The 12,278-nt window shown below is 36.7% G+C and overlaps 1 protein-coding gene across 1 annotated transcript in view; it reads right to left on the reverse strand.

Moving 5' to 3' along the window:
• Nucleotides 1–822: 822 nt before the first annotated feature.
• Nucleotides 823–12,278, reverse strand: part of CRISPLD1 (cysteine rich secretory protein LCCL domain containing 1) — a 51,421-nt gene continuing 39,965 nt past the window's right edge. The window contains exons 13-15 of the mRNA XM_065902699.1: nucleotides 10,362–10,437; nucleotides 4,938–5,068; nucleotides 823–1,930 (exon numbers count right to left, since the gene is read on the reverse strand). Of these exons, the coding sequence (XP_065758771.1) occupies nucleotides 1,879–1,930; nucleotides 4,938–5,068; nucleotides 10,362–10,437 (259 nt within the window). The 3' untranslated portion in view covers nucleotides 823–1,878. The remainder of the gene's footprint in view (nucleotides 1,931–4,937; nucleotides 5,069–10,361; nucleotides 10,438–12,278) is intronic.

The following is a 12,278-nucleotide window of genomic DNA, read 5'->3' on the forward strand; positions in this document are numbered from 1 at the left end:
ATTACAGTAAAAAATTAATGATGTACTGAAAAAGAATGGAGAGGAACCAAATGAAAAGGGTCCTCGTGGAAACACTGCAATGGTACAGAAAACTGATGATGAGTAGATAAACCAGAGTCAAATATAACAACTGACAGAATTGATGGAGTGTCCCTGCTTGGGGGAAGAAGTGAGGAACAGAAGCTGAATCTAACTAAAGTTTACATTTTAATCACAGTATTTAAGAAGGTGTATGTGTCTTTCAGATAAAAGATGTTCTTATAAAATTTGCTTTAAAATTCTTAATAAATGGATACTTTTTGATTACCTATATTTTGAACCAATTCACAGTCAACATTTGATAACTGATCATGATGTTAGTTTCTTCATCATTCGCTCTTCAGCAGCTATTTATATGAGCCCTTCTTTTCTTTCCATTTTTGGTATTATCCAGCTATCTTGCTTTCTCTGATCCCTGCATGTAATTTATCTCTCTTCTATCTGTTACTAAACGCCTACTCATTTCCTTTCTAAAAATATTTGAAGTATTTGTTGTCAATTTTTTGTAAATACTTTGTATCTTTCAGATTCTTTCCGTCTGACTTATAACCCTTTTTTTCCCCAAAATTTTCCTGTGATACAATGCTTCTAAATATATGAAATATGATCATCTGTCTTCTCTTTCACAAATACCTAAATAATCACAGTGACTCTGACGACAGCTGGTATGAGGGGTGTTGTTTAGATTAATGTTGATAACCCAAATTTAAAAGACTCACATAATTTTGCTAACTGAAAATAATTTCTAAATCAACATAAGGATACAAAATGGACTAAAGAAAATACTTTGAGACATGATTAATTTTAATATGTTTACAGGGAAAGAGTAAATTCACCAGCAGAAAAAAAATTACCAAAATTAACATTTTACAGTTTTTTAGTCTTAAAGCACAATACATTTTCCATACAAACAAATATATCACCATTACAGATACAATAATATGGCAACATTTATACACAAGGCCATTTGCCAGTAAGAAAATCAGTGGCAATGGTGATACAATACATTAGTTCATCTTTGTTAAATTTTTTGCTATTATACTTCCTGGCCTGCAGGAGTATTTGCCAGGATAACACTATAAATGTGTGACCTCAGTTTGAACAATACATAGAAGACTCTGGTTGCCCATGCTTAATCCTAATCTATTATAGGATCACTAGAAATGATTTCGTACCACTACTCTGACATAATTCCATTTATTATTAAGGTCATTCCCAAGGAATCAAACATTTTAACAGATTCACTTGGATATTAAGAAATTATTTTATACAAAACAAGTGCAATATCAGGATTTAATATTCTATATACCTAAAGTTAATAGAAGAGAAAAACTATACAGGTATTTCATTGAAAATTATTTGATATTATATGAAGTAGGTAATCATAGCACTGAACCTGGGAAAATAAAATCTTTTTCATCGTTAGAGTTACTATTTTTATTATTGTTTTTAAATGCACCAGGGGATCTTCTGAGGACCATTCACATTCAATGTTTAGTTTCATCTTACTAGTGGCATATACAAAGCACCATACAACATAATATATGAAATGTAGAATAATTATGACTATGTAATACTGTAGAAATAACTGCTAAGAAAATATAGCAATATTTAACACAGGATTTCTAAAACCATTACATATTCATTATTTTTCCCCAAGCTAATAATGTCCCATGTTTTATTTTACAGATGTAGTCTATCAAGATTTATATGCATGTGGCCCTTTTGGGGGACTGAAAATAGTTGATATCTTCTGTACAGTAATGTTACAGTTTTATACAAACTTTAGAAATGTGGTATTTGGAATAGTCTTTACAATCCTCTTCCAACCGTTCCATTTCACACAACAGCAAATACTCTGAATGCCTTTCCTCCTGGAGGATTCTGTAAGCTGCAAAAAAAATACACAAAGTACATTGATGTCATCTCCATGCATAATCCTTCAAACAAATCATGCTTTCTTATGACAGCCAATAAAACAGCTCTGTGAATCCAGATGGTCATCTTTCTCAAGACTACTATAATTTATAGCTCTTGGAGAGCTTGAGTGGGGATGACATAATTCTTTAAATTATATGCTGGCTACAAGTTAAGAAATTTAAGGTGCACAGAAGTAATATTGGTACCTTATATTAAACTTCAAAGATTCCAGGTCACGTTTTCATACATTACTACCTTTAGTTCCAATAAAGCAGAGTTAAGCAATTCTTATGCCATTCTACTAGGGAAATACGAAGATCCAGGTTTACAACTGACTGGCATGGTCAAAAGCTTGTGGAGTTGGTGTTCAGCCACTCAGTTGTGTTTGACTCTTTGGGACCCCATGGACTACAGCCCGCCAGGCTCCTCTGTCATGGGATTTCCCAGGCAAGAATACTGGAGTGGATTACCATTCCTGTCTCCAGGGATTCTTCCTGACCCAGGGATCGAACACATATTTCCTGTCTCTCCTGTACTGGGTAGGCAGATTCTTTACCACTGAGCCACCTGGGAAGGACTATATAGCTGGCATACTTATTAATATTTTTAACATATGTGGTTTAAAAAAAATCTTAGAGAATTTAGTGGTCAAGTCTGGAAGGTGCTAAGTATTTCTTCACCGAAATGGAAACACGAATACAAACACAAATCACTCAATCTCTTTTCAGAAATATTTTAAAACAGAACTTCAAAGCAATGCAGAATCATTCCTTTTACTCTTTAATAAGTTATTTATATGCTCTTTCACAATATTAATCAGGGTATGTTTTGCTTAAATGCCTCAAGTTAAAACCAGTTAATAATGCCACTAATCATCATTTATTCTAATCAAATGTAAACTTTTGAAGTCTATACTTTTGAATAAAAGTTTATTTTCTAAACAATACAAAAAAGCTTTTAGAGATAAATACAATAAATGGTATGGGGATACAAAGTGCAATTTCTTTTATATATTTATTCATGTACTACAAAAGGGGAGAATTTTAAAATGAAGAAAAGATTGTTAGAAGTGTGCACACACCACATTACACAATAACACACACACACAACAGGTTTTGCATACAAGCAGAGGGCTAATTGAAAGGCATTTTTATTTGTAGGAAACAAATTGACAAAATGCCCAAAAAGTGTCTTTGTACACACTGTACACTAGAAAAATATGTTATTTCTGAACTTACAGAACTAGTGCTGAATCTGACCTCAGAGACTGACAGGTTATATGACCTTGGGCATATCATTTAAACTCTCTGAGCCTCAATTAACATATCTGTAAATCAGAGTTTATAAAACCAACTTTATAAGGGTACTGATGGAGCCAAGTTCACATACTTAAAGGGCCAACAGCATTTGGAAAATTCACGGTAGGTGTTCACAAACAGTCTTAGTTTTCTTAGGATACCATCTACCTTATTCTTTTTAAATGAATTTTTAAAATATGATAGGTAAATGAGGCCACATTACTCAATTTAATATATAAAACTGCATTATCATTCTCTTTGACTCAATCTCCTTTGAAGTGAAGTGAAAGTCACTCAGTCATGTCCAGCTCTTTGTGACTTCAAGGACTATATAGCCCGCCAGGCTCCTGTGTCCATGGGATTCTCCAGGCAAGAGTGCTGGAGTGGTAGCCATTCCCTTCTCCAGGGGATCCTCCCAACCCAGGGATCGAACCCGGGTCACCCTCATTGCAGGCAGACGCTTTACCATCTGAGCCACCAGGGAAGCTCTAATGTACTTTACATAACATATATATGTTACATCTGTTATATGTTATATATATGATGTGATATATAAAGTAGAGAGCGAGGGTGACAAATGGGGGAAGGGTATAGGGAATGAGCCTGTTTACATTTCATTGAATAAATTCTTAGGATCTTCCTTGTTTGACCATTAAATTTTCTCACCAAATTTTTTCTTAAAACCATTAATGTTAAAAATATTAGTAAGTATCGTGGCAATACAATTTCAATTTTGTCAGATTTAAGAAACAGTAAGTTAGTACTCTAGGGCGAGCCAGATAAGTCAGGTTATTGAGAAGTCAACTTCTTAACAATAGCCTCTTGATGATACAGTCTCATTGGAAACTAGATGCTAAATATAAAGCTGTCATTTGATGAAGAATGGCACCCAGGTGCTTATGTGAAGGCAATCCAGACAACCTGCATAGCACATCCTTTGGTGTTCTTTAAAAAAACTTTACCATATGTGCAAACAAACCCTTGAAGAACTCCGTAAATGTTTAAAAGTTAGGAATTTTCCTGTATCTATACACAATGCACAGACTTAATTCTACTTCCACAAGTACCAATGGTTTGAAAAATCACTACAGGGATTTTGTTTTTTTCTCTTAACTTTTATTATTACTTGATAAAGTAAGTTACATGCATTTTTCTCAAACCACTGAAATATGTAATACTACTGAGCCAAACATAAGATAACCTGAAAGGGTTCATTTATACCATACTAGGCATCCAACTTCCAATCAAACAGAGAATTTGGTTCCAGGGAAAATTGGACTCATTGTTTTTGTCAAATACTTTGTCAGATAACTGGATTAGAGAAATATTCAGTGCCTTGCTTACCTAGAAAGAATTACATGTAAAAACTAATCTAGAAAATCCGAAAGAGGATGAAAGAAATTTCCTTATTATAAGATCAGTTAACAAAAGAATGGTTCTGACTCGTAATCCGATTTTCAAGTTGATTTTTATAAGCCTGCAGGAGACAGGCACCTCTGGTACTACGGCTCCTCCCATCCCTGGAAGACCAACTATTCTACAGCCTGCAAAGGAAGCACACTGGCTTAGTTACGAAACCTCAAAGCCATGCAGGTTGGCTGTAAAGCCAGCATAAAGGGAGAGATGATATATAAATATATATATGTTTACAAATATATATGTATACTTATGCTAATTTACCTTTCTGAGAAGATTCCATTCTGAAAAGAAGCAGTGTAGGTCTTTCTTTTGTCCACAGGCATCACATCAACATAACCCCCATGGTTCTGAACCACGCCAGCATGGACGGCGGCTCTGCAGATACTGGACAGCTGAGGAAGCAAGGAAAACCCACCGTCATTAGGAAACGCCTGCTGCATTTGTCCAGTCTTCTCTTCGATTGGACACAAGGTCACTGACATCCACCTCTCTACGGATCCCCAGTAAGCAACTACAGGATGTTTTGTGCATAAAGGAATCTTTCAAAAGTCACAAAGTATTAGTCGATGAGTTGTGTCTGACTCTTTGTGACCCCATGAACTGTAGCCCACCAGGCTCCTCTGTCCTACCCACGGAGTGGGTAGCCATTCCCTTCTCCAGGGGATCTTCCTGGCCCAGGAATTGAACCCAAATCTTCCCGCACAGCAGGCAGATCCTTTAACATCTAAGCCACCAGGGAAGCTCATTCAAATTCACAAAGTTAAAACCAATTTTGACTTAAGACTTGGTGTGTATATTTTGGTAAATAGTGTGATTTATTTCTTGACCCATATGTAAATATTTAGAGTCTCATTTCTTTAAAACTTCTTTGAAGCTAAGTTGTGGGTTTCGGGTTCTGTTTGTTTGTTTTGGTTGGGGGTGGGGGGGAGGGAAGGTATTTTGTACTCTGATAATCCAGATAGATTTGGAAATCAACCCTGAAGATTCATTGGAAGGACTGATGCTGAAGCTGAAGCTCCAACACTTCACCCACCTGAATTTGAAAAGCTGATTCACTGGAAAAGACCCTGATGCTGGGAAAGAATGAAGGCAAGAGAAGGGGGTGACAGAGGATGAGCTTGTTGGATGGCATCACCAACTCAATGGACATGAATCTAAGCAAACTCCGGGAGGTAATGAAGGACAGGGGAGCCTGGCGTGCTGCAGCCCATGGGGTCGCAAAGAGTCGGATACAACTTAGTGACTGAACAACAGCAAATCCAGTTGGAGATATCGTGTGGTTTAAAGCAAATGTCCTATTGAAAGCAATTCAAATATCAACAAAATTATTTCAGGTTAAAACAGAAAATAAATAAAAGCCAATGTTGAGCAAGTGGAGACCTGAAGGCCAATCTTTAGGGTGGCTGCATGGATAAGATCCTTCACCAGCTAACCGTCCAAACAGCAAACTTTTACTATTGTCCAAGCAATAACATGCAAATTAGCTCCTTTTATCTCTTCAAGGGCCTATTTATTATTCTTAAATTTCAGCCTCTGGGACTTCTCTGGTGGTCCAGTGGTTAAGAATCCACCTTGTAGTGTTGGGGGACACATATTCTATCCCTAGTCTGGGAGCTAAGATCCTACATGTCACAGGGCAACTAAACCTATGCTCCACAACTACTGAGTCCACATCACAGCTAGAGAATCTGTGTACTGCAGAGAGGGGTTCCACGTGTCACAACTAGGAACCAACGCAGCCAAATAAATAAATAAATATTTTTTAAAAAACTGAGCCTTTGCTAGTCCCCACTCCAGTCACTGACCAAATGTTCCCAGGCTGGATTAGCTGCACCCCATTTATATTCAGTTTTGACTAAACAACTCACACATAGTTATGAATATCTCTATAGTCCCTTTTCCAACATATAAGCATGTATTAAAAATGGGATGGCTTTTCCTATTAGATAATAAAATCTATGCAGAGAAAACCTGCCCAAAAGAATAACCCCAAGAAGAAAAACATGAAGTAACATCATAGCTTCTACCTAGATATGGAAGGTCTATCACTCTGTTTTGAACATTCTGACAAGAAGTACCAGGAAAGGTCTATGTTTGCATTCTACCAGCTATATAATCAGAATTGAATGAAATTTCTATAAAGGAGAGAATTGTTTCAGGCCCAACAAACACTGCCATTTTTTTTACACAACTTAATTCTAGAAGTCAACGCTTTTCTTTTGACCAATTAAAGTCTTCTGTAGATTTTAATATCTGCTTTCATCCAAATGTTCTACCAAAATTTGTCAATAGCTGAGTAGAGTCTGAGGAAATCCCACAAAAATGAAACACTTAAACTGTTTCAGTATAAAGCAATCTATGCCATAGCCCCAAGGGTCTTTTTGAACCCACTGATTTGCTCTTTTCTTATCTCTAAGCACATATGAGTGACTTAATGTGCTTTTTTAAGTTCACATAGGCATGTGCATCTTACATGACCTTGCTTTATTACTGTGCTCTGAACTCTGCGGCATCAGTCAGTATTTATTAGATCAGAGAGACCAAACGCCAAGCTGTTTAATCCTTTTCGTGTTTTTGCTATATCACAAAATACCATACATCTAAAACCTTGAATCCTTACTCTGAGGAATCATTTTTATTCACCATTTAAAGTCCCTCACTGAATTAATATTTATGTCCAATAGGGTTCATAACAGATGGAATTAAAAGTAACTCTGTACACATTTCAGTACTTATCCCGTCCTGTTAAAAGGGTATTATCAGCATTTTTCCCAAGGCAATAAAAGTGCTTAGATATAACATTCACTAAATCCAAGCACTTAATATGGTTTGAAACTATTGTTTTGCCCATAACTCTGCAGTCAGCAGGCATTCCAATTTGAGTTCAAAGGTCAGAGGAGATTTTCTTTTCCTGGCCATACTTTGTAAGAACTAATATATCACAAAAAGAAAAAAAAATTTCTCTGTGAAATCAGTGGAACATTTTTAATGAATGCAGAAATTCACTTCATCTCTAACAAATGAGAAATAAAAGCTCAAAGAAAGAGGGTGTACAAGTTGTAACTCTATAAATGGAAAGAGAGAGAGAGAGAGAGAAAGATGAGGAAGGGAGAAAGGTTGGGAGATCGTTTCTCATTTGTCCATATCTTGTATATTTAAAGAGATAATGCATTTTGCAGTGGGAGTGTGAAGATTATGTCATTAATGGTTGATTCTGTACTTAGCACATAAAAATATTTTATATTTCTAACTTACTCTGCATAGTAATACATAATATTTTACCCCATTTCACTGAAATAAGGTAAAAACAATCTCAAGTTAATAAACCCTTAACTCTATCAAAGAGATGGCTTATAGGTATAAAACTGTATAGGATATTTTGAAAGATTTTCACTAGACATGAATAAAATTAAAGGGACAATTCAGGAAGAATGATTTCTTTAGAAATGTCTGATGATTTCATATTTGCCCATTCATATATATCTATTAACTTATTTTTTTAACAAACTTTTCTGTGCAAGGTGTTTGCTGAATCACTGAATGTTCTAAGTTCTGTTAAAGCAAGATTTACCACAGATTCTACCACTGGGTTGGGAAGATCCCTGGAGAAGGAAATGACAACCCACTTTATAATACCTATGAGAACCTATTAATTGCTAAATAAAAGGAAAAAAAAAACTAATAGAGTTAAAGAAAAGCAACATCATACTTAGCTTCTTTACAGAGAAAGTGGCAGTAATTTAGGATGTAAAGAATGACCATGACCATGATTTTGACAGAAAAATCAGAGAAAGGATGTTTACAAACAGAAACAAGAAGCTAAGCACAAACAGTGAGGACCACCAAATTAAGACACCAGCAGGATTTAAGTTGCAGATAAGAAGACTGCAAATCTTCCCTGCTGGCTCAGACGGTAAAGAATCTGCCCACAATGCAGGAGACCAGAATTCGATCCCTGGGTCAGGAAGATCCCCTGGAGAAGGGAATGGCCACCCACTCCAGTATTCTTGCCTGGAGAACCCCATGGACAGAGTTGCCTAGTGGGCTACTCCATGGGATTGCAAAGAGTGGGAAATGACTGAGCGACTTTCACTACTAAGATGTCTGCAAACTTGGAGCTGGAGAGAGACTTAGACGTGGAGAATAACTTCAGGGATAAAGGTGAACTAGGAAAAAACAAACAAACAAACCTGAACATAAATAAATTCACCAAGAGAAGTACAGGGATAAAACATACATTTCAGGCCTCTTTTCCCGATCATATTCCCATAGTATTCTATTGAATAAGAATTTCTATTGAATCAAGAATATACTTCTTAAATTTGTTTTTGTAACTCTTTGAATGAGATATTGGTGACAGTGAAAGTCACTCAGTCGTGTCCGACTCTTTGCGACCCTATGGACCGTCATCCATGGAATTCTCCAGGCCAGAATACTCAAGTGGGTAGCCCTTCCCTTCTCCAGGGTATCTTCCCAACCCATCTACCACTTAAAATTTAAACTTATTAGCATGGATTGATATTTAGATTCTCCAATTACATGTTTCAAAAGCTGGATCTCTCCCTTTATCCCTCACACTAAACTGGCTGCAGCCACTTTTAGCTCTAATTCTCACCAGCTCAAATATAAGCAAACCTGCTGTGACCATTTGAGATTTTGCCGTGCCCACACAATTGGATGTGTGCCAAGCTGTAAATAAGACAGGCTTTGTTGCTGTTGCTCAGCTGCTAATCCGTGTCCAACTCTTTTGTGACCCCATGGACTGCAGCCCACCAGGTTCTTCTGTCCATGGGTTTCCCGGGCAAACGTGCCATGCCCACCTTCAGCTCACTTGCTCTCACCTCCACGTCTCTGGAGGAGCCTTTCGCCCCACCTAGAATGTGCACTCCTCCTCTTTATCAACTCACTTGAAACCTGGATTGGAAAAGCACCCTTTATCCACCCTGAAGCCATGACAGCAACACTTGCTGGTCCACCCCAGTGCTGGCATCCATTACAATACACCGTCAGCTGGTTTGCTTTCGTGTGTCTTTTAACGATTACCTGTTTTTGATACTATGCTACTTTTTAAATACTCATTTGGCAGTGGAGAAACTGTTGATAAATTTGACAAATTCTTAACTATCCAGTTTATACTTCAAAAGCCAAAGAGCCAAAAGGAAGATTAAAGAAAAGCAAAATGCTTTATCCTTCTCAAGGATGCATCCAAGCTATTTTAGTGTCTGATATTGAATACAGTATGCAAAAAATTTTAGTCAACATAAATTATGCATGCATATTTGCATATGGATATTTATTTTCACTGCTATTCATGACTAACTCTTTTGAGAATATATATATCTACACAAGAGTCTGTCCCTTTTTTGTATACAAATTATATACATTTGAAAATATGTACATTTAAATATATATGTGAGTATATTTGGATGGACACATAAAAAAGTGCTTGCAGGCTTAGTCTGTCTGACTCTTTGCAATTGCATGGACTGTAGCTCGCCAGGCTCCTCTGTCCATGGAACTTTCCAGGCAAGAATAGTATTCTTGCCATTTCCTACTCTAGGGGATCTTCCCGACCCAGGGATCAAACCTGTGTCTCCTGCCTTGACAGGTGGATTCTTTACCACTGTGCCACTTCGGAAGCCCAGATATACAAATACCAAGACGTATATAATTTAGGATACTTACATCAGAATAAATTCGAGTTCCAATTACACGAGCATAATGTGGATTTGCCTGCATACAGTTACGAGGACAGTATACTCTGAAAAATAAATACATATTTACAAATACTAAGCAGCTGGTTATTTTAGTCTTTCTTATTAGTAAAACCATAGACATGTATACATAAGAGTAAACTCAGAATTCTAAACCCTACTCATTTTTTTATTAAGTATCGATGGTGTATAAAATGTCATAGGTATAGAATAGGGTGATACACAATTCTTATAGGTTATATCCATTTATAGTTATTATAAAATATTGGTTATATTCACTGTGTTATACAATACACCCTTGTAGCTTATTTCATACATAATAGTTTGTGCCTTTTAATGCCCTACCTCTGTGTTACTCACCCACTTCCCTCTCCCCACTGGTAGCCGCTAGTTTCTTCTCTGTATCTATGAGTCTTTTACTTTTTTTGGCTATATTCACTAGTTCACTGCATTTTTTAGATTTCATTTCTCTGTATGACTTATTAAACTTAGCATAATTCCCTCAGGGTCCATCCATGTAGTTGCAAATGGCAAATTTTTATTCCTTTTTATAGTTGAATAGTTTCTTTCCTTCCGAAATAGGTCAATTGTAGAAGACAGGCAGCAGACACAACTGCTTCTATTTATTTATCCACTTCCAGCTTTTGGCACAAATGTGTTTCTTTTGTCTCTCTCTCCCCCTTTTTTTTTTTTTTTTTTTTTGTTCTTCTCTCTCTTTCAAAAGAAATTTAGCCAGAAAGCTTTCTAATTTGTGAATTCAAGGCAGAAAGATATATCAGGAAGTATCGTTCTCTCAGTATCTAGGAATTCGGTAACTCATGTGGGTGCAGAAATTAGCAAATATATAACTTGGAAAAACTGAACCACTGTCTGCCACATATATCTCATAGTTTCTTTTCTCTATGATCATATCTTTGGTATCTCATCCAATTTCATGGTTTTAACTGTCATCTATAGACTGATGATTTCCAAATTTACATCTCTAAATCTTGGGATGTAGAGATTTAGAGTTGGGATCTTGTCTCTTAATTCTCAATCTGTATTAATATATCCTGTTGTTTATTTAATATCTCCACTTGTTTTTGTTGTTGTTCAGTCGCTAGGTCATGTCCGACTCTTTGCGACCCCATGAACTGCAACATGCCAGGCTTCTCTGTCCATCACTATCTCTCTGAGTTTCCTCAAACTCATGTCCATTGAGACAGTGATGCCATCCAACCATCTCATTCTTTGTTGCCCCCTTTTCCTCCTGCCTTCAATTTTTCCCAGCACCAGGGTGTTTTCCAATGAGTCAGCTCTTCACATCAGGTGACCAAAATATGGGGCTTCAGCTTTAGCATCAGTCCTTCCAAAGAATATTCAGGGTTGATTTCCTTTAGGATTGACTGGTTTAATCATCTTGCTGTCCAAGGGACTCTCAAGAGTCTTCTGCAATACCACAGTTTGAAAGCATCAATTCTTTAGTGCTCAACTTTCCTTATGGTCCAACTCTCACATCCATACATGACTACTGGAAAAATCATAGTTTTGACAATATGGGCCTTTGCTGGCAAAGTGATGTCTCTGCTTTTTAAAACACTGTCTAGGCTTGATATAGCTATTCTTCCAAGGAGCAAGCATCTTTTAATTTAGTGGCTACAGTCACCATCTGTGTTGATTTTCTCTCCACTTGGGCCTAATAAACATCTCAAATTCAGCATGTTTGAAACCAAATTCCTCATCTCCCCCTCCAGTCCCCAAAATCTTCCTTCTTAAATGTCAACTCCATTATTTGGTAGCACAAGCCAAAACCTTTATTCTAGCCTTAATCTCCCTCCTTACCTCAACCTTATATTCAACCCACCAGCAATTTCTATTGGGTGTACACTGAAATAAACTCAGAGCATCC

This window comes from Muntiacus reevesi, chromosome 12 (assembly GCF_963930625.1).
Source record: "Muntiacus reevesi chromosome 12, mMunRee1.1, whole genome shotgun sequence".
Taxonomy (NCBI): Eukaryota; Metazoa; Chordata; class Mammalia; order Artiodactyla; family Cervidae; genus Muntiacus; species Muntiacus reevesi.